The 23,817-nt window shown below is 42.1% G+C and overlaps 1 protein-coding gene across 5 annotated transcripts in view; it reads right to left on the bottom strand.

The window, feature by feature from the left end:
* The window catches only part of NTRK2 (neurotrophic receptor tyrosine kinase 2), a 270,677-nt gene that overhangs the window by 218,175 nt on the left and 28,685 nt on the right, over positions 1-23,817 (bottom strand). For all 5 annotated transcript variants that reach the window (XM_042854541.2, XM_042854542.2, XM_065599437.1 and 2 more), the window contains exons 5-6: positions 20,732-20,889; positions 4,156-4,292 (exon numbers count right to left, since the gene is read on the bottom strand). In XM_042854541.2, coding sequence (XP_042710475.1) covers positions 4,156-4,292; positions 20,732-20,889 — 295 coding nt within the window. The remainder of the gene's footprint in view (positions 1-4,155; positions 4,293-20,731; positions 20,890-23,817) is intronic.

The following is a 23,817-nucleotide window of genomic DNA, read 5'->3' on the forward strand; positions in this document are numbered from 1 at the left end:
CCTAGGGAGGTTGTGGAATCTCCACCTCTGGAGATATTTAAGAGTAGGTTAGATAAATGTCTATCAGGGATGGTCTAGACAGTATTTGGTCCTGCCATGAGGGCAGGGGACTGGATTCGATGAGCTCTCGAGGTCCCTTCCAGCCCTAGAATCTATGAATCTATGCACTTAAGTGCTGAGCCTGCAATTGAATCTCTACTAAAGGGCTCTAGCACCTGTAGAACCCAATGACTTCAATGATACTCCATGAAGTATAAGGATCCGCCCACGAGTGTCACATTTCAAGATCAGGATCTTAAGTGACTGTCTTTTTTACAACACATAGCACAATGGGGCTACAGTAATACAAATAATAAAAGTTAATAAGGGTGAAATCCTGGCTTTATTGAAATCAACAGCAAAACTGTTGACTTCAATGGAGTCAGGATTTCACCCCAAGGCTAACAATGTAGAGCACACACTTGCTTTTCTCTACCCATGAACAGTCCCATTGAAGTAATTGGTGCTCAGCAGGTTCAAGGGTGGGGGGGATGGGGGGCATGGATCAACATTCATATTGTGCTCCCCGTCAGTACCTGGCCTGGGCCCAGGAAGCCAATGATCCAACCAAGGGACCAAATTTGGTGATGAATCCTGGTCACATGCCACGTGAGGCACATTGCATGTACACTAAGAAGAAGAAGCAGGTTCAACAGTCCATCCATAGGGATTTAACTGCAGGATCAGACCCAAGTGCACAGTTAAGAAAACTCCAATGGCAGTCAATTGGACTATATGCATAAAGTGAAGCACATAGATAGCTGTATGCAGGATCTGAGCCATTTCCTGGGATTTTTCTTTATAGGAGAGCAAGGAAAGAAGACAGACAGAAGTAGCAGCAGGAGGAGAGCAGAGAAGCAGAAACAGAGACATGAAGGTGAGGAGAAAAGGAAAACAGAAAAACAAAACATAGAAGGGCAAGGATTGTGGTGAACAGTAAAGGAGTTTAAGAAGGTACTCTGTTATACTACTGATGAGACTAGTGTTATTCCATAGCTAAGGCTGAAGCTAGCTTCCATTATAGGGCACTCTGAAATTTCACAAGCATAAAATTATGACAAGATAGAATTTTTCTGGAAAGTTTGAAGTAAATCGGAAAAGTCACTTTGAAGATAGGAGAGTTTTAAAAAATGTATGGTAATGCTCAAGAAGGGAAATCACCTCATTTGTTCTGGTGCATAACTCAAAAAAGGCTTAGCAGAGACTCCCCCAGTTGTTTTAATCTGTTGGGTTTTGGTTAGTACTGATGCATTTGGCTAGTTTCAGGCAGGTTATTTTAGCTATTAAATTCAGCTTCTCTGTACTTTACAGACCCTCAGTGTTCTTAAATTTGAACATCTCAAAAGCAGATCCTATACATTTTGCATAGGCCCATGTAGATGACCACAATGGAGGAAGTAACAGAGGGTTGAAGTCACATGGAACTGGGGGCCATCTGGGGGAGGAGAAAGAGTCCTTGAACAGCGTGCAAGCTCCTCCTATCACCAAGGAATTTGTAAACATTTTTAAAAATCCAAGACAATCCCTGGGAAAGAAACTTAACTAAAGCAGACACAAGGTTGTAACTATCTAGGAATTACTTACTTGAGGAGGGAAAAAGACATTATGAGAGGGGAGAGGAGACAGAACCAGCTATGCCAGCCTAACATTCCTGAGAATACCCTCTATGGAAATCACTAGCTTTGCTCACAGACCAGGGATGGGCAAACTACCGCCCATGAGCCGGATCCGGCCCATGAGCCATTTTAAGCCAGCCCACGAGCTCCTGCTGGGGAGTGGGGTCGGGGGCCGCACCACATGGCTCGGCCCCACTCCGGCCAGGGCGCTGGATCAGGGGCTGCACCACGGGGCTCAGCCCCACTCCAGCACTCCAGCTGGGGCGGAGGGTCGGGGGCCATACCACGCGGCTCCCGGAAGCCACGGCATGGCTCCTCTCTGGCTCCTACATGCTCCAATGGCTCCCTCCGGCGCTCCAATGGAAGCTGCAGAGGCAGTGCCTGCAGATGGGGCAGCGCGCAGAGTCGCCTGGCTGCACTTCCGGAGAAGCCAGAGAAGGGACATACCGCTGCTTCCGGGAGCCGCTTGAGGTAAGCACCGCCTGGAGCCTGCACCCCTGAGCCTCTTCCAGGGCCCCAGCCCCCTGCCCCAGCCCTAGCTCCCCTCCCGTTCTCCAAACCCCTTGATCCCAGACCGAAGCACCCTCCTGCACCCCAGCCCCATCCCAGAGCCCGCACCCGCAGCCGGAATCTGCACCCCTTCCCACTCCCCTGCCCCTGCCCTGATCCCTCTCCCGCCCTCCAAACCCCTTGGTCCCAGCCCAGAGCACCCTCCTACACCCCAAACTCCTTATCCCCAGCCCCACCCCAGAGCCCACACCCCAACCAGAGCCTCCTCCTGCACCTCAACCCCAATTTTGTGAGCATTCATGGCCCGCCATACAATTTCTATTTCCCGATGTGGCTCTCAGGCCAAAAAGTTTGCTCACCCCCGGCCTAGACAGTCTATGTTCTCTTTGCATTGCAGGACAGGATCTGAAGACCAGGGTCTAACCCTTTGTGTCTATGGCCATACACCTCTTAAGGGCCAAAAAATAATTTAGGCAGTTTGTACCCCAAGGTAGCAGATGACCACACTTACAAAGCCAAAGCCATGAACTCCAGAGCGCAATGCAAATAAAGTGGATTTAAGCTGTCAGGCTGCACACTTGTTAAAGTCCTTATCAATATCTCCTTCATCAGAAGGAGATACATTGATTAAATCCTATCTTATGCACAATATGAAACATGGACACAGGAGGGTAGGAACATGAGGGACAGTCAGAGTTATTTGGGTGACCTTGGATAAGCATGTCCATACTGAATTGGTTTTCACTATTTCTTATAGTGTAAACTTAACATTGACTTTTATGGCTTACACTTGGCTTTTGTTGTTTTATAAAACAAACAAACAATGTTCTCAAGGTGTTTCCCCCACAAAAACAATTTATATTTATAACCACAACCCTGGCATAACCGCATTTTTGGCCTGTGAATATAGTAAATTTACACACACAGCCTTTCTTATCAGACTGTAATTTTCTATATAAGGAATGTTGTGACAATCAAATCTCACTTGACCTTCACTTTCCTGATTCATTATAGATAGATAGATAATAAGACAGAAAATATCATGTTGCCTCTATATAAATCCATGGTATGCCCACATCTTGAATACTATGTGCAGATGCAACCACCCCATCTCAAAAAATATATATTGGAATTGGAAAAGGTTCAGAAAAGGCAACAAACATTATTAGGGCTATGGAATGGCTTCCGTCTGAGGAGAGATTAATAAGACAGACTTTTCAGCTTGGAAAAGAAATGACTAATGGGGGATATGTTAGAGGTCTATAAAATCATGACTGGTGTGGAGAAAGTAAATAAGGAAGTGTTATTTACTCCTTCTCAAAACACAAGAACTAGGGGTCACCAAATGAAATTAATAGGCAGCAGGTTTAAAAGAAACAAAAGGAAATATTTCTTCACACAATGCACAGTCAACCTGTGTAACCCTTTGCCAGAGGATGTTGTAAAGGCCAAGACTATAACAGGATTCAAAAAAGAACTAGATAAATTCATGGAGGATAGGTCATCAATGGCTATTAGCCAGGATGGGCAGGGATGGTGTCCCGTGCCTCTGTTTTCCAGAAGCTGGGAATAGGTGACAGGGGATGGATCACTCGGTGTTTGCCTGTTCTGCTCATTCCCCCTGAGGCACCTGGCATTGGCCACTGTCAGAAGACAGGATACTGGGCTAGATGGACCTTTGGTCTGACCAAGTACAGCCGTTCTTATATTACCAGGACCCTTCCATAGAATTGTAGCACTATCAATTATAACTGGAGGCACAGAAACTTAAATAAAAGCCACTTTCTCAGAGAAATAAATGTTTGTTTGTCCCAGAAGCACTGCCGCAGTCACTGTGGATGAAGAATACCTGAGAAATAAATGCAAGGTAAACAATTTGCCATTTTGTATCTGTGATTATGAAAAGTAATAAGCTTAAAACCAGCCACACACCATTCTTCAGCAGGTATACCCAGTCTCTGGATAGCCAGCTATTGAAAGTAAAACTTACCTCATGTTTTGAAACAAGATTAGGGACAACCCAGGATACATTGGGAGATGGCACCCCAGTAGCTTCGCAGTACAGTGTAGTGCTCCTTCCTTCCACAACAGTGAGGTTATAAACACTCAAGTTTGCTGATGGCAAGCCTGTGACACAAGCAAAAAAATATGTAAGTGTTTGTGTTTGTCATAGAAATAGGGTAAATATTCAAATAAGCTGTTCAACTCTTTGACAGCAGACTGTATGTAATTGAAAACTCTGCTTACTCAGCTAACCAGAGATTCATTGTGGTCAGATGCTATCTGGTAAAAAAAAAAAAAAAATGCAAAGAACACATTTGGTACTACACAAGTATTCTCCACTCTACCAATCCACCTCCATAGAAAAGGTAGAAAGGACAGTCAGATGCCTAACGCCAATTGCGCCTTTAAAATCTCTCCTTCATTCTTGAGGGAAAATAAGATACAACTTACTTTTCTCATTTGTAGTGGTTGCAATAAAAATCTTCATTTTCCTTTTGCCTAATTAACACTGTGGTGGTATTCCTAGCGTACCCTGAGCTATATGTACACTAAAGGGGAAATCTAACCCACATCATGATGCAGGGTCAGGGGAAAGAGTCCCAGAAACAATAGAATCCGAGTGGCGCCAGTCCACAAAGAGGTCACACACACATATGGAACCCAGATCTTCAGAGACAAACTGAGTAGGAAGGGCAGGGGCTATGGGCATGTCAAGGGAAGGAAGGGGCAGGGCCAGAGCAGCTCAAACTGTCCAGACCCTCTGCTCCTCAACTGTTTCAGGGCCATTTCTAGGGTACTTCAGCAATAGGACTGAACTAGCTTCAGTGAAACAGCTACTTTGTGTCATTTACTAGGAAGCTGCTCTAACTTGTGTCTGGATCAGGGCTGACCCCAAGAATCAGGGAGCTGGAACCTGATGCTTCATCCCTTTGACCTGCATTGAGTGGTGCTCTGGTGCAGGAGAGAATCTAGCTCCACAAACCTATTATCGAGCAGATTTTCAGAAGAGTTCAGCTCCCAGAAGCTCCCTTTTAGGCACCCAAATGAAGTGGTCAGGTTTTTTGGTAGAGCTCAACACCCAAAACAATGGCTCTCAGACCAATAGGAGTTGTCATGTTTTGAGGACTTTTGAAAACCTGAACACTTCATTTAGGAGCCTAAACTGGAGTAGGACTCTTTTGAAAATATGGTCAGCAGCATATTAGGCCAAAAATCAACTGGTCTTCAGGTACATGAGACATGACAAGTGTACTTTTTCTGTCCTTCATAACTATACTTTTTTGCATTGAAAATAAGCAGTACACTGAAAACACGGGAGCTGTGTTATGTGAGATTGTGCCATCATCCACTACAGAAAGATAACTTTAGCTTTGCCCTCACCATGATGCTCAGCTCCGCAGCAATCTTAGACATGTTTTGTTTGCAATTTATCATCTCAAATATCCTGCACAGCAAAACAGCAGTGTTAGCTATGTATTGTTTTGCAATGAGTTTTCTTTTTCTGCAACAAAGCTTCTCTCTCTTTTTTTTTTTTAAATTAGGGTGGAGCAGTTTCCGTCATGCACTTGCAGGTTTACACATTTAGCAAGGTGATTTTTTTTTTATTATAAAGCCCCATAGTCAGTTCCTTATTCTGATTTGTGTTAATTAGAGCACATTAATATGTTGGCCAAAAATTCAATAGAAACTTGAAATATCACTTGAAGTTTAATTAGTTCAATAAAAATGAAATGAAAAGTAGTAATAGCAAAGGCAGGACAAATCATTTTCCAGGCACTGCTTTCTTGCCTAATAAGATTTGAAATCATCAGGAGTATACAATAACTGCTTAGGCAATTCTGCTAGTGCTTTAAGTAGTACTGTAATATGATTCTGATTATAGGCATCATGGGTTTCTTCTATTATGCTCACTTTGTAAACCATACATTGAAGTTTATTGAAACAGAGCTGGATGGCTGTATGCCTTGATGCAGTAATCTGTTAGCAAAGGTGGCCATCTGCTTTTGCTTGCCATGACTTCAAACCTCAGCAGTGTCTGTCACCCAGCCAGGCAGGAAACTAAACTAGATCCTAAGGAACCTTTAGATATTAATTATGTTGGATAGGGACCATGGAGGAGAAGTAATGAGATAATTTACCCCATGCAGACACCCTCACACACCAGATCTTAAAACTATTTGACTCCTGTGGTCATACCTGATTCTGGGAAAGAATTTTAGCCATCAAGGCCTTATGGCCCAGCTTCTTCCTAGCAGTATCTTCTCTGGACAAGACCAGCCTGACATCTCTCATGCCAAATTAAAACTACTCAAAGCATGTCGCTGTTTGAGTTCACAGAGCTTCTAACACAAAAAGTTTTATATGAACCCTATCATATAAGCCAAACCAAAAACAAAAACACCCCAGTGTTGACCATTTATTGCACTACTTGCATTTCCATTAAAATTTCAAGACGGCTTCTTGTGGCGCTTTTTGATTGTTGAACTGGGTGGAGGACCAAGTAGTATTTTAGCTACTCGCTAACTAGAACTGTATGCTCTAACTTTGCTACTGCTGGCTGAATTTGTATTATTTTATATAGAAAAGTGTGGGATGGCACCACTGTTACTATCATCTGCACTATAAAGAACTTGGGAACTTAGGAATTACCATACGGGATCAATCCTGAGGTACATCTAGTCCAATATTTTATTTTTGATGGTGACTGATCTGACTGATGTTTCAGAGGAAGGTTAAAGAACCCCACGCTAAGCAAATGGGGGGGGTCATCTTCCCCCAGGTCTCATCCTGATCTCTAATAGAGCGAGATTGGTTTAAACCACAAAGCACAAGGTTTAATATCCCTTCCTAACTTCTTGTTAGTATTAATTACGATAATTCTGGATATTCATAATGTCCAATTTTATTTTGAATCTTGCTATATTCTCAGCCTCTACAACTGCCAGTAGCAACAAGTTCCACAATTTAATTACACGTTGTATGAAAAAGTATTTCCTTTCATTAGTTTTTAATTTGCCATCTTTTAACTTAATTGAATATCCCCTTTTGGGGGGTTGTGAGCCACGGAGAACAGGAGTTCCTGATCTTTCTTCTCTTGACCATTTGTTGTTTTATCATGTCCCCTCTAATTAATCCCAACTATTCATACAAAATTATAGGGTCTGAATTAGCTGAAATCTTGGAGTCATTGTGCATAGTTCTCTGAAGACATCTACTCAATGTGCAGTGGCAATCAAAAAAAAAAAAAAAAAAAAGCTAACAGAATGTTAGAACTCATTAGGAAAGGGATAGATAACAATGTCATAATGCCACTATAGAAATCCATGGTACACCCACAACTTGAATACTGTGTGCAGATCTGGATGCCCCATCTCAAAAAAGATATATTGGAATTGGAAAAAGTACAGAGAAGGGCAACTAAAATGATTAGGGCTATGGAACAGCTTCCATATGAAGAGAAATTTAAAAGACTGGGACTTTTCAGCATGGAAAAAGAGATGACTAAGTGAGGATATGATAGAGGTGTATACAATCTTGACTGTGTGGAGAAAGAGAATAAGGAAATGTTTATTTACTCCTCCACATAAGACAAGAACTAGGGGTCACCCAATGAAGTTAATAGGCAGCAGATTTAAAACAAACAAAAGGAAGTACTTTGTCACACAATGCACAGTCAACCTGTCAAACTCTTTGCCAGGAGATTTCTGAAGGCCAAAACTATAACAGGGTTCAAAAAAGAACTATATAAGTTTATGGAGGATAGATCCATCAATGGCTATTAGCCAAGATGGGCAGAGATGCAACACCATGCTCTGAGTATCCCTAGCCTCTGTTTGCCAGAAGCTGGGAGTAGACAACAAGGGATGGATTGTTCGATGATTGCCTGTTCTGTTCATTCCCTCTGAAGCACCTGGCGCTGGCCACTGTTGGAAGACAGGATACTGGGCTAGATGGACCATTGATCTGACCCAGTATTGACATTCTTATGTTCCTTTCTAAATTAAGCTCTCCCAATCTTTTCAACCTCTCTTTATATGATTTTTCCAGACCCTTAATCATTCTCTGAACCCTCTCTAATTCTGAAATATCCTTTTTTGAGATGGAGCGACCACTGTCACACACACACACACACACACACACAGAGTATTCCAGATGAGGATGTACCATTGAGTAATATAATGGTGTTATGTTTTCTCTACTGTTCATCATACCTTTCCTTATGCTTCCTAACATCTCCTTTACTTTTGTGACCAGACCTGCAGACTGAGCAGAGATTTTCATTGAGCTACCCACAGTGATACTCCTGTCCCTTTCCTGAGCTGATACAAGGTTCTAAAGTAACTGTAAGGTGCAGGAGTAGTGCAACTTTTTTCCTTTAATGTACATTTATAAACAATGAATTTTGTTTGCCATCATGTTGCCCATTCACCTAATTTGGTTAAGTCTCTCTGACATTCCCCACAATCCTCCCTGGTCACAACAAACAGAAGCCACCAACGCCCTAAAATATCACAGAAAAGAGCCATAAAACGCACCTGAAAAGAAATAGTAAACGTCTCTCTAGCTTACGGTTTTGTATAGTGACTACCACTACAGCAGCTAAAAACGTAGAGAAATTTTCACTACTTTTGTGAAAACGTTACAGGAAGATAAAGAAAGGTAGATTAATCCAAACAAGGCTCACTGATGGCAAAATGTTGAAAGTGCTCTATACTATATGATAATTTTCATTCAAATATGGGCCCTGATCCCAAAGACGTAATGAATGTGAACAGACCCGTCGAGTTCCATGGGATTATTCACTTGCCTGAAGTTGCTCACAAACATCTTCAGGATCAGGGTCAGGGGTTGCTAAACATAATTTTAAAATACAAAATGTAGAATGAAAAGTAAAAGTGGGATGTCTAAATGTTCACTAATTAGCATAAAGTTAAATCATAATAAAAACTTTTATTCAGGACTAAGCATGCCCTTTCACTGGTCCACATGGGCCTAATTTAATAGATTTCATTTAATGATTAAACTCATTAGTTGTTAGTGTTTATTTAAAAACCACACACACGGCTTTTTTTTTTTTTGCCCTTTCTTATCAGTCATATCATGCTATATTGTTTCCCTAGAGCAAGTGCTTTGTGCCCCAAAAGAGTACAGCACCTTAGAGTAATTGTGTAACTTGGAATTATGTAATATGTACATAATAACTAAGCAATTCTAGCTGTAATACTGTACGGCATATGGAAAAGTTGTCTGTGCAATATATTCATGGCAATAAAACTTTACTTCAACAGGTAGTTCTTGGATTAAACGTTGTCAAAAAATACCTTCTATTAATCACGAGCACATTTGGGCATATTGACTTCAAGTGAGTTGCACCACCTATGGGAACAGGACTGAGCTCTTCAACCCTATACAAAATCCTTGGATAGCAAATGATCTAACTAGACACTCATTTGTAAAAGGAATATTTACCTCCATAGGCTCCATTGGTGTGCATTTATTACCCGAAGCCACATTACAGAGAGACAGTCAAACTCTGGTGGTACAGTAGAACCTCAGACTTACGAACACCTCAGGAATGGAGGTTGTTCGTAACTCTGAAATGTTCGTAACTCTGAACCATAAGTGCTGACTCCGTGGGTGCTCTGGGGCTGGAGCACCCACCGAAAAAAAATAGAGCAGGAAGAGGTGCGGGGAAAGGGCAGGAAGAGATGGGGCAAGGGTTTGGGGGGAAGGGTGGAGTAGGGTGAAGCCAGGGCCTGGGGTGGAGCTGAGTAAGTCAGCGCCTATGCTCTGAACAAAATGTTACTGTTGTTCTTTCAAAAGTTTACAATTAAATATTGACTTAATGCAGCTTTGAAACTTTATTATACAGAAGAAAAACGCTGCTTCCCCGCCCCTCCCCCCCACACACTTTTTTTTTTTTAAGGTAGTTTACATTTAACACAGTACGTACTTTCGCTTTCTTTTGGGGGGGGGGCTCTCTGCTGCCGCCTGCTGCAGGGTTCCAAACAGGGGCGGCTCCAGGCACCAGCACTCCAAGCGCATGCCTGGGGCGGCAAGCCGCGGGGGGCGCCCTGCCGGTCCCTGAGAGGGCGGCAGTCAAGCAGCCTTCGGCAGTATGCCTGCGGGAGGTCCGCTGGTCCCGCGGTTTCGGCGGCAATTCGGCGGGTACACCGGAGCTGCGGGACTGGCGAACCTCCTGCAGGCATGCCGCTGAGGGCAGCCTGCCTGCCGTGCTTGGGGCAACAAAAAAGCTAGAGCCACCCCTGGTTCCAAATGAGGTGTGTGGTTGACTGGTCAGTTTGTAACTCTGGTGGTCATAACACTGAGGTTCTACTGTTCAATAGTCATGCAGCCCATCTCTCTACAGTGCATAGCTAGCAGTACTTCAACAAAGGCAAGAACCAATACTTTGGCTGAAATGTTCAAAGATGCATTGGGGATTTTGCTACTTAACTCCCCGTGAAATTAATGGAACTCATACAGCTAAATCCTTCAGTCAGCCTCAAAAATCATATTAATAGTATAATATACTATTAGTATAATAGACATATATAAAAAATGTCTATGTCTATGTGTGTGTGTAGTGTTTTTAAGGTGAAATCTTGGCCCCACTGAAGTAAATGGTAAAACTTATAGAGGGAGATCCCATTGAAGCCAGTATATGTTCTAACCATGTGATATGCACTAACTAATAAATATTCCAACCTGAACCCACGCTCTGTGGCCGATCTCTGTCTCAGCCATGTTCAACCTACCACTGAGACAGAAGTCAGCCACAAAATCTGAGTTCAGAATCAGAGCTACATTTTTCTTGCTGTTGAGGTATGAAACCTGTGGAGCTAACCTGAGGAGCTGTGCTATATCACTGGACAGATTTTCAATTTGACTTATGATATTAGTCATGATAATTTGGACATTCGTAGCACCACCAGTGATGTAATGATGTTCTATGATAGCAGAAGAGTTGAGAACCTGAGCCTGAATTGTCACTCTTGTAAGGACCTGACTATAATTTCACTTGTTTTTGTTTTTATTTCTCCTATTATGATAAGTCACACACCCAATGAGCCTACTTGAGCACAAAAATAAAAAAAAATATATATATGCGCGCCATACAGAAAGGTTTCAGCTTATTAATATCAACCCACATTCCGTGATTCTTTATGGAGCAGAACTCCATTGCCAAACTCCCACTGAAGTGAACTGGAGATTTGTTCATTTAAAGTTTGCAGCCCTTAGTCTGAAATCACAGCTGGATGATGTTAGGCAGCAGAACACAAAAAGTGTTCTTTAACTGTTGGTTTCCGATACACCAAGTTTCCTACCAAGTTCAAGATATACGTTCAAACCTCAGTCTCTGAGCTGGGAGCAATGTTTCTCCATAACTACCCTTCTAGCCAGGGCAAGAGCAGAGATGATGGGCTCTGAAAGACCTGGAAGGACCATCCCCCAGCATACCAAAACAGGATTTTCCTTGTAATAAGAACAGACATTTTGCTGGGGAGGAGGGGGAAAACTGACATTCAAAGCTTTTCTCACAAGCCAGTTAATATCTGACCTTCATTAAGGTCTTTTTAGTCCTTAGCTGGAATCTCCTGAACCATCTTCTCAATACAGCTCTCAGTCACAGACTGATGAGCTTAATATGGGAAACAATAATCATCTATTATATTTAAACTTGTACAACATATTTTTAATACCCCCTGCTTTACAGATATTCTCTACAGTTCAGGGGGTACAATGAGCAAAGCTGGGTTTGGGCCCACCACACACAAGTTCCCAAAGCAATCCACGCTTGCTCACTGCATTCTTCATGCTGGCAGGAGACTCCCCCACCATGTGAGTATAAAATTTGCTCTTAAGTGCAATACCGGCAGCAAATATTTTAACTTGCTATTCATTTTATCCAGCCAATCACATTGTCTGGAGGATGGATGTGGCGCTGGTCAAGAAATGAGAGAATATGGCTCCTCAAATTACAACATATCTTTCCTGGCTGAGGATTAGAAAATATAAAGAAAAATATTTCATTCAAAACAAAAATTGAACATCTTTGTAGGATAAATTCACTTAAAATTTGACCAGCCTCCAGAACACAAGCTAAAATCCTGAAAAAATATTTTACATACATGCGCACACACACTATAGGCTTTCATAGGCTTAAAAACAAGGCAAAGGTTGTTGTTTTTTTCCTGAATTGGGGCATAAATTTGAGAATTGCTGATAATATGATGCACCTGTTGTGTTGCATTTAGCAACCACCTGCAGCCAAGAAACGGTGAGCTAAATTCAGCCATGGGGTAAGTGGGTACATTTCCACTGAAATCAACAGAAATACCATGCGGGAGTCAGCTCTGCTATGCCTCTATAGCACTGAAAACAGGATACCCCTACAAGATTACATGCAAGCATTAGTTACACAAAATAGAAAGCATTATCTCCATTCTCCCTCCCTTTGTGGCTGCAAAGTCCCATTTTTGTTCACATTTAAAGATCCAAAAGATAGAAATATCTCAAAGAGCCTTTCACAGAGCTTCTTCCAAGGAGACAGTCGCATCCATTTCACATGAGAGCTTCAGAGCAAGGTCAGACAGACCAGAGCACTCAGTGCTGCTGTCAGCAGTATCTCCACCTCGCTTCTCCAAAGCAATCAAATGAATTCAGTGCAGCTGAGCTGGGCAAAGCAGACACAAGCCTTCACAGGTGAATCAAGAGCTCTGCTAACAATTTTAATGGACGCTAATTAGGACTGGATTGATAGAGTGCAAACCTCTGGAAAAGGACTTCTTGTACAGCAGTTGCTATTTAAAAACACATTTAGTATGGAGCAGTAAATGTTCATTCTGCTCTACCTGCAATATTTCCTATTCCTATAATTAGGAATACTGAAAATACAGCTGTAAAGTCAAACACTTCTGTATGACAAACATGGAGCTTCTGAACTTTTTAAATCTGAGGAATAGGACCAGTCAAGATGTTTGCAATCACACAAAATAGTCTCACACACTTGATATCAAGAGTGCATGTTCCTGGAGGCAAAGTCCTGACCCAGCCTCCATTTTGTAAGGAATTAAGAGAATCATTTCTTTAGACTGTTGGAAAGGAGTACCATGAGTCTTTATCTAGTTACATTACAAGGATGAAATAATAATAATACCTAGATCTGACAAAGCACTTTTCATCAGTACATCTCAAAGTGGATAAATATCATTATCACCATTGTACAGGTGGGGAAACTGAGACACAAGGGTTAAGTGACTTGCCAAAGATCACCCACCAGTCCTGTTGCTGAATGAGGAGTAAAACCCTGGTCTCTGAAGTCCCAATCCAGTGCTCTACCCAGCAGAACACACTACCTTCCCTGCTTCCCCCTAAATATTCCTATTTCTTTGTTCTCTGGCTATTATAAAAATACTTCCCTTTCAAACTAACTTAGAGAGAAAGTCACAATTATGAAATACAATGTTGTTTTTACATTGCGAGGGGCGGATTTTCAATAGTGCATGTACAAAAATGTGTGTTTAATTTTGCTCACACACAACCCCTGATTTACACAGATATATAGGTTTGTGCATGAGAATAATCTAAATTTGCACATATGCATCAGTTAGTACGTGCACAAGTTAGGTACATACACTTTTGAAAGTCTGGTTCCTACTCTCTCCCTCCCTCCTGAAAAGAAGCTTCATAGATAAATCATGGTAGTCAACTCACTTATTTTCATTTAAAAAGCTCTTAATAATGAAAAATGTTTTAATTAAGTTCAATTGCATAAGAAAACAGTAACTCAACTTCTGAGTTACAGTGTAAACCCTGTTGCTGTCAAAACTCTCGAACAAACCATTATTCATGCAGATCTTGATCATAGATAAGAACTAAAACTTAGTATCAAGAGAATAAAAATAGTTTGCCAGCATACATCATGCATAATAGCTATTACTAGCAGCCAAAGTAAATAATACAGAATATAGGGCGAATGAATATTCTGACAGGTAACACAGAGAATGTTTATGACTTTTTTTAAAAGCCAACTAGTTTTGCTTGTTATGTTCGACTTTTGTCAGCCTTATCTGTGAAGTTTGACTGATAATGGAAAAGATTTCAACACTCATTGGATTATGCCTTTTCTTGCTGTTTTGAACTATGCTGTGTGTTGACAGCCAAAGAGCCAATGCTTATTTTATTGATTCACTAATATTATTACATCTTTTCTATTATTTAAACAAATAATCATGCCAATCTTTCAATCTGGTTTCATTTTCTCCCTAACATCTAAAATCCATAATGTCTCCCAGTCTGTTCCTAACAAAACTCTCTAGCTTGGTATTTCTCATATTTATTTACCTCCAGAATAGAAATCCATCACAATGGCCATTTCCACAGTCTGGAGTAAAGCCTGCGTGAGTCTAATTTATTTAGAACTATCTTAACACTCGCCTATACAAATTACTGGAAAAGGGCTTCCTGGACACAGCAAGAAATGAGCAAACTGGTTTTTAGATGGTAATTGCAAACAAGGAGCAGCACCTTGTAAAATTCTGTCAATTACATAATGCAAGTTAACAAGAGCAAAGCCAAATCTCTGCTGGAAGATTTACAATACTAAGTACAAGAGAAAAGAGTCAGCCCCTTCTCCATATGAGAAGAAAAATCCTGTTAAGACAAGTTTTGGGTCCAATCCTGCAGTTCTTAGTTAGATAACCTGCCCTCAACTGACAGGTTGTATCCGTACACAAATTGTGATATCTACTATCACAGTTCAGGGCAATGGCACCTGTATTCCCCTTTTGTGATTCCTCAAGGGCACGCACTCTAGGCTCCCAGCTCCTCAGCTGTCACCTCACTTGGGTAGAGATCTGCATCTCTCCCACTCCTGACTGGGGATTTTCTAGGCTGCACAGGATCCTCCTTACACTGTGCTATCCCAGCAAGCCAGACTGCCTAAACAGGTCAGCATCTGTGCTTTGCTTTCTCTTCAAAGGCTGCAAACAGATAAATTGCCAGCAGTTATGCCATACAGCTCTTTATAAGCAAGCATATTTATTCTTAAGGTGAAAGCATAACAGAGGAAACATATTGAAACAATAAGAGAACTTACATTCATGCTAAAAAGCTTACGAGAGGTCACCCCAGCTCCAAACTCAGGCTCTGGCAGGTGTCTGTCCTTCCAACCCCTCCCAGAAAGGATAGAAGCTCCTATCCATTTGCTGGATTAAAAAGATGGCTTTGAGCCAGTTTTAACTCAGGATATTTATCCAAGAATCCTTTCTTTGTCTGTTGGTCTCTAGAGAATCTACTTTGAACTAATATAAAAGTGAACCTCGTCAGGAGGTAGTACCTCTCTGGGGGGGTTACAACCTGGCTGATTTTCCTTAATCACCACCCACTTGTTTCAGTTCCTGTAGGAGTTGGGGTAGCCCTCCCCCATGCAGAAGAACACAATCATAGATAAACCATTCATTTAAAATAATGGACCCCAAAGGGTTGCAATCTTTGTCCCATATACCCCACAAAGTAGGTACATACAATCCGGGTCCACAATATTACATAAACTCAATATCATAAGTCTTTCAAGGTCATTGGAGGAAATTGCCATATCTGGCACATCTACAACAAATAAATTAGGCTTTTGCTCTCTGAAAATCTGGCCAAGAAACTCTGACTAGGATACACAACCAGTTGCAAGGAAAAAATAACTTGCAGTGAAGTGGCATGATATAGTAAATATGCAAAACTGGAAGGATAATCAAAATAAATACATGGATCAAACACATTGCTATGTGCAATATAAGATCTTTGATTAGGTAGATCATTCTGCCTTGTATGACCAATGTTGAGAGTCTAAGAACAGTGGCAGAAACAGAGGCATTAAATGCAGTGAAAGAAAATTATTTCTTTACTACCTATACAATGCAAACACTGGTAACAGGTGCCTCACTGGACAGTTTTAAATTTGTTAATTTCAACACTAAATACAGAAAAATATCCCAAATTTGATCTTTTGATCAGAGGTCAGAAAAAGGACTTCATTGTCAGTAGTTCTTATCGGCTTTCACCATAAATGTGGATTATGGAAGTTCAACTGTAAAGCTAAAATTAAATTGCAACTAGCCTTTAACCAGTCCATTAATGAACATTTAAACTACATAAACAAGTACAGTACCACAGAACCTCACAAATTCTCACTTCACTGATCTACAAACCAGAGAATTCTAACCAAGAAACCATTTATTAGCAGCACGCAGTAGGAAGGTGCCCTATTACCAAGACTTTTACAACTTATACTACAGAATGCTTACTAGTATACTATTAAATATTACCATCAATAATTAATGACACCTGCCAGAATAAATTAACAAAGTACTTTATCAGACAGTGTCCTCGATTTTTATCTAAAATCAAATTTGTTTACTTAGTTCCTGATTCAGAAAATTAAACAATCTGCTGTGATGAATGTAGTAGTAGTCATTAGGGCAAATTAGCAAGGTTTTACTCTGTTAGGTGACAATATAGCTTACAAAGGCCTGAGCACCCACAAAACCTATCAAAGTCAAAAGAAAGGGTAGGGGGTAGTTAATTCACAGGAAGAGGAAGAAAACTGTAAACAATGTACATTTACTACTCCACCCAAACCAAAGGTTTCATTCTTCCTATAGTTAGATAACAATTAGCCTCTGTTAACTTACATTTTGTTAGAAAATTAAACAGACTAACTTCTTTAGAAAAATATCAGCAGGGATTAAAGATATGGTTTCTGATTTTCAAAGCTACAGTCTATGGAACTGTGGGTATTCTGAAAATTAAGTCCACACAAATCTAAGCAATGTAAAATAAATATCAGAGAGATACTCTTAAAAATAGTAGCTCAATATATGATCTTGAAAGAGTTTCAGAATGCAGGTTGTGCTCATGTGGATGTTGTGATTTGTCTCCTTTAAGTGTGTCTGCTACATTCCTGGGAGATGGCAGACTTAGCATTTTATATCACGCTCTGGATTTGTTTGTGTAGTGTCACCCAAGGGAGTAAGCTGTAATGCCATATTACGGTACAAATGTTCACTTAGGGCTGAGCTAAGAGTTAAAGAGAAACACAAGTCTATCCATAATCAAGTTTAAGTTCCATGCACAAATATGAACATCAGAACAGGCACCTGAACAATTTGTGGTCATGTGTTGCTATTCACACAACCATTCCTTCTCCTCCTCTAAAACACTGGCCTCTCAAGTATAGCCTCCACACACAGGGTCTCCAACTCCCTTCCCTCCTCCTCCTGCTCTAGTGTAGACCATTTGCAGTGGCCTTTGGAAGGGCCACCAGATTAGCCAATGACTCCCCCAATCTCGCAAAGCTCTCTTATGTGGCAGGAGGCACACCTCCCGCACACAGGCTGAGAAACACACCCTAACTTGCTGCAGTCACTCAATGACTCAGTAAAAGTCTCATGATCCTTAGTGCTGGGAACTCAGAAAACTGTGGAGTTAAGGGAATCTCTAGTTACCAGGGGGGTTCTAGATAAGGATTATGGGGTCCCTATGTTGGCTCTGACCAGCTGCAGCAGAACAGGGACTGTTTTGGCTTCCAGTGTTTCGTGCCAACACCCCTGCCTTGTGCCTACTACCCTTAGTGCTTCCAAAGACCTGGCAGATGCAGCAGCTCTCCCTCAGGCCCCTCAAAGCAGAGTAGCCAAGTTCAGCAGCTGCTGAAGAGAGATTTGATCAGTGTTGGACTGAGATTACACAGTATTTGTATTTGGCATCCCATGTTGCTTTTCCCCTGCACTCTTGCCTATCTCTTCCCTTCTTCATCCACTGACACTGCTGGCAACACAGGAGAGCTACTAAATACTAGGATGCTCTTTGCTCCCCAATCACCAGCGCTCTCTGCTCTGCTTGACACACATAGCCATGACAGGAGCATGTACTCAACAGCATCTATATGAAACAGAGCATTCATCTGATTTCCAACCCGTTCTCCTCAGGGGCGGCTCTAAGCACCAGCAAAGCAAGCACATACTTGGGGCAGCCCATTTGCAGGGGCAGCAGGGATCCAGCATGGGAGCTGAGAACCAACAGGGGGCCCTGGGAGCTGTAGTTCCTTGGTTAGCTCCCTGCCTATAGAGCCAGCCCTGGAGCAGGGAAAGAACTACATTTCCCAGCATTCCCTTGGCCACTACCAACAGGAAAGAGGGGGAGGGAGTGAGGAAGCTGAGACCTCATGCTGCAGCCTGCTTTGAATGGAGAGCTGCACTGTGAGTAGGGATCCATGTTTTAACATTCAAAAAATAGGACACTCCACGGGGAGGGAGGGTAGCCCCACCCTGCCCCCATCCACTCCCTCCGCCTGCCCCCCACAGAAACCTCAACCCATCCAACCACCCTGTTCCCTGTCCCCTGATCACCCCCTCCCGGGACCCCTGCCCCAACTGCCCCCCAGGACCCCACCCCCTATCTAAGCCCCACTTGTCCTTGTCCCCTGATTGCCCCCTCCCGGGACCCCACCCCTATCTAAGCCTCCCTTCTCCTTGTCCCCAACTGCCCCCTCCTGAGACCCCCCAACTTCCCCCCTAGGATCCCACCCCCTACCTGTCCCCTGACAAACCCCAGGGACTCCAATGCCTATCCAACTGCTGCCTGTCTCCTGACTGCCCCCCCCCCGAACCCTGACCCATCTAACCCCCCCTTCTCCCTGTCCCTTGACTGCCCCCCGGACTCCCCTTCCCCTTCTCCAACCCCCCAACCCCCTTACCATGCCACTCAGACCAGCGTGTCTGGCTTCGCGCAGCGCCAGACACGCTGCTGCATACATGCTGCCATGCTCCCCTGCGGAGCCACAGCCCCCCCAGCACCTGCCTTCCAGATTTGAACACCTCAAAATTCAGGAGTGCTCAAGCTCAGTTTGGGCGGCTCTTACTTCATTTCTCCCAAATCAAATATACTGATCCACTGTAACTTGCTGTAGAAAAAGTAGGATAAAATTGAGCAAGAAATGCTTCCCAGTGGTTATTAGGACTGGAATTGCTATTTTCAACAGCCATTGCCTTTTCTTTGTTTGTTTGTTTAAAAGGAAGACAGTGATATTGCATTGGCAAATTCCCCATAGAAAGAAAGACTGGGCTGGGGTGGCAGGAGGTGTGGGGGGGGGCAATGGTGGGGGGGTAGGGGGAGCCCAGGGCTGGGGCGGGTCGGGGGGCGGAGAGCCCAGGGTTGGGGCGGCAAGGGGGTGTGGTGAGGAGCCCAGGGCTGGGACGGGGGACTGCCAACATTGTTTTTGCTTGGGGCGGCAAAAAACCTAGAGCCGGCCCTGGTTCTCCTCTCTGGTTATGGGTTTCAGGCCCAGTGGGAGTGCAGAGAAGAAGAGCAGTCTGGTGTTGTGAAGCACTCACAGAAAGGTTAGAGCTGCAGAGGGCAGATACTACAGAAGGAAGAAAGGCAGAGCTTATTTCTACCTTCTTCCCATTCCCCCTCCAATTCACTCCTCTTTGCCTCTTTTCCCATCCAAATCTATCCACTGTGTGTTGCCTTGCCCTCCTTCCTTCTTTTCCTCCATGCTTGCTTCATTCTGCTCTCTCTCTGCCCACCAAGGAAAACAAAATGAAACTTACTATCTGCTAGTGAGCTGCAATTTGAGTCAGAAACAATTGTGCTCAGGAGAGGAATCAAGCCCAACTGCTCCCCCTGCCACTAGATCTGAGGCTAAGGAATACTTTTTCCAACTAGTAGGGTGACCAGATAGCAAGTGTGAAAAATCGGGACAGAGAGAGGGGGGTAATAGGCACCCATGTAAGAAAAAGCCCCAAATATCGGGACTGTCCCTATAAAATCGGGACATCTGGTCACCCTACCAACTAGTAAGAAGTGAAACTACCTGACAATTGTTCCAGGACCCTGTGGAAGTAAGCAACTGAAGCAAGGTGATGAGAATTATCATACCATTTCTCCTCAAACCAGGGGAGATTGGTATTTTGCCAAATGCTGTGAACTGAAACCTGCAAAGTCTGCTTCAGGTAACCCATACAAAGTGGACTCTGCAGGGGTTCCCTCACTCTTTTTGCACACAGTTACTGAGATCTGCATGGAAAAATACAGGATTATTTGCTTGTGTGTTTTCTTTTTAAACAAGCACAATTTATAGCCTAAGTTTTGAAAATGTGATGCTAATAACATTCATTTTTAAAGGAAAATAAAGATTCTATTAATCTAGGGATTCTGTCAAAACTACAAATAACATTTTTAAGGTAGGTAACATTTTGGGTCTGTTCATCTTGAAAGCATTCTTTTCAATTTAATGAATATATATACCATTTCTATATTTAGATATTTTATTCTGATGCATTTCTGAGCAACAGTTTATTTTTAAAAGATTTTTAAAAAAAAAAACAAACATTCTAGCTAAAGCTCACAATATTAATCCACAAGGTGTAAAGAGTCAGAGGGACCTTCTCCTGAGATTTCATGCAGTGGCAAATATACCATCTTGAAACCAAGAGCTGAAAGCATGTTTGCTTTTCCTGCCTGGCAGTAACTTAACTTCATAATTGTTTTACTTTAAAGTATATTACCGCAGTTGGGGATCTGCATGTCCGAAAGGGGTATCCTCTTGTTGTTGTCATTTATGCAGTAAAAATCCTGAGTTTCTGTGTTAGAAAACTTGGTCTCCTGAAATATCTTGATCCACATAACATCACAGGAACACTTGAACGGATTGTCCACTAGAATCCTATAGCAAAAATTAAATCATTTAAAAAAAAATCAGTTGACATCATATGTCTAGAAACATTGCTGTGTAGGTTTTTGGTTTGTTTTTAAATGTCACTCCAAGTGCAGCCTAGAAGCAAAATACTTTGCTTAATAAAATTATGGAGCCAGATCCTCAATAATATAAATGGGTACATCTCCACTGAAGTATTAATCTACAATCCATTTACTCCAGTTGAAGATCTGGTCCATGGTGCTTATCACAGATCTGAGATACCACACACAGGGACAGATTCTGATCTCAATTTCACCCGTGAAGTTACTCCATTCTCTTCAATGAAATCATTTTGGATTTTTACCAGTTAAATGGAGATCAGAATCTGTTCCATACTGGATTTTGGTCTACTGATTTATAAAGTACACTCCTGAAAAGACTTCATCGCTGTATGTGGTGGACTCTTTATGGACCCATTCAGTCCCATATTATGATTAAAGTTTAACAACTCTAGTTGTAAACAAGAATTTCACACACCTTTAAGAAGAAATCATCCGTATGACTCTGGAAGATGACACAGTGAAAGGCTTTAACTAATATCAACCAGAACCTAACTAAAAAAAGGGCTGTAACCCAGTGTATAAACACTACGCAGCTATACAGCACACTATATGGAACTTCAATCAGAGTTTAGCCCACCTACCTGATTCTAATTTCAATACTCATGAAAACCTTAGCCCAGTGTAATGTGATGAAGCCTGAGTGAAGTATAATGGAGACAATCTAGATGCCTGACTCAGAAATGGTCCAGGTTTTCACCTTTTCTCCTAAAAGCACAGGTGAGTTCCAACTGATACGTTTGTTAGCGTTTCTTTGTGACCCCTAAAGACATTTCATTATAAAAAGAGTAATGAAACTCCACAAATGACCATGATGCACATAAGCTATATTCTAGTTGCCCACAAAATCTGTTGCCTTTAGCATTAAAAGCTGCATTCTCATTAATAGGCAGCAATTTAAAATGTCAAATTTGTAGAAATCAAGACAAACCCAAGTAACATGTTTCCCCAAGTTTCACACATAAAGGTACAACTACACTGTAGCTGGGAGTGTGCTTCCCAGCTCAGGTAGATAGATATGCATTAGCTATTTGAGCTAGCATTCTAAAAATAGCAATGTAGCCAGAGGTAACAGGGGTGTCAGCTCAGGGTGCACACCTAGGGTTCTGGGTGGGTTTGTACTCAGGTGGTTAGCCCAAGCTGCCACCCATGCTAAAACCATCAACACAGCTATTTTAGCACACTAGCTCAAGCAGAGCTAGTGTGGGTCTGTCTACCTGAGCTGCAACACCTTTTATGGATAATTTATATTAGCACAAGTCATCCAGTTGATTTCAATGGCACTACTTGTGTGAATAAGAATTACTTTTTAAAAATCTCTCTTTGGTTAATAATAACCAAGCAACCGTTTTCTTCCATTGTTTTAACTTCCCATGGGAGTCACACCATGGTGACATTCTGCAGAAAGGGGAGGAATAGAAGCATGATTGTCCCTTCCATGCACTTACTGGCTCAGTGAGTAGCAATTAACATTTTCATCTCATTTGCTGTAATTCTGCAGTTGCAGCTACAATTTTGTTTTTAAAGCAGAATCCTTTCAAAGCGGCTTCTCATTTCCCTTCTCCCCAGAGTCTGGAGAACATCTTCCACCTCACCCTGGCCTGAAATTTCATTCACTTACACTTTGATTTAAGTGTCTTCTATCAAAAGTACACCCACAAGTCAGATTTAAAGCAGGCTTCTCACAAGCTATTTATGGGCAACATTCTATCCTTCAGATCCCGCCTCCAATATTCAGTTTTCCCTCCATTCTTGGGATCCTCACCGATGTCAATTATCTCCTGGACTTTTTAATCTATTTGCCACCCTATTGTCTGATCAACTGTACAACAGTTTTACTGTCCTATTGATACCATGTCTTCCAACTGCTTTTCCACCAAGCACACCCGACCTCTTCCCAAGCTCACTGACTCTTCCACTTTCCTGCTTTTCCTCTCAAACCTTCATCCATTCTGTCCTCCCCACTTTACCACTACCAACTCTATATCCTCCTCTCTCCCCACCAACCCTGTTCCCACATGCCTTCTCACCTCTACAAATACCTGTCTTACCTCTACATCCTGTCTCTCTGTCTTCTTATATGGACCCTGAGCACTGTAGTATCTAACCACCTCAAACATTAATCATTTATCCTTGCAATGCGCTATGAGGTAGGGAAGTAGTATTCTTCCAGTTTTCCTAACCGTGGCTCACTCTCAACATCCATTTCCTCTGTCCCTGCTCCCAAACTGCTGAATGCCTATGGCATAAATCCCATGATTACATTACAAATGTATTCTCTCCTACTCCACTGCTGCCAGACACTTTGCCAATAAGCACTACTTTCCTACCCGCATGGAATTGAATTCCCACAACCCTTCATTGAACTGAATTCCCACAACCCCTCTTGCTTATTTAGAATCTTCAATTCCCTCCTACAGTCCACATTTTGAGCCCTCTTCTTCCTTTGCACAGGGATCACACTAACATCTTCAAAAAGATCAACATGATTCACTGTGATCTCACTGAACTAACTTGTAAATTACTACCTTTTGCACCTTCAAATCCCTTTCAAAACCCAGTTCAACCATGACATCTATAAGAAATTGGTCACCTGATAACAGAGTGGTCCAGAGGTGGTCAGTATAGCTCATGTGTAAACTGAAGTTATTCAATTTAATACAGTGGAGTAATTCCAGATATACACTGACATAAATGCCTGCAGAATTTGGGCTTAGAATTGAAATCAGTACTTTTTCACAGTCACCCTGAGCCAATTCAGGCTATCAGTTACACTTGTGAAATCCAGGGGGCAAAAATGGCTCCATGTCTTTTCCTAGTTGTTCAGTAACACTAA

Source organism: Chrysemys picta, chromosome 6 (genome assembly GCF_011386835.1).
Source record: "Chrysemys picta bellii isolate R12L10 chromosome 6, ASM1138683v2, whole genome shotgun sequence".
In the NCBI taxonomy this organism is placed as follows: domain Eukaryota; kingdom Metazoa; phylum Chordata; order Testudines; family Emydidae; genus Chrysemys; species Chrysemys picta.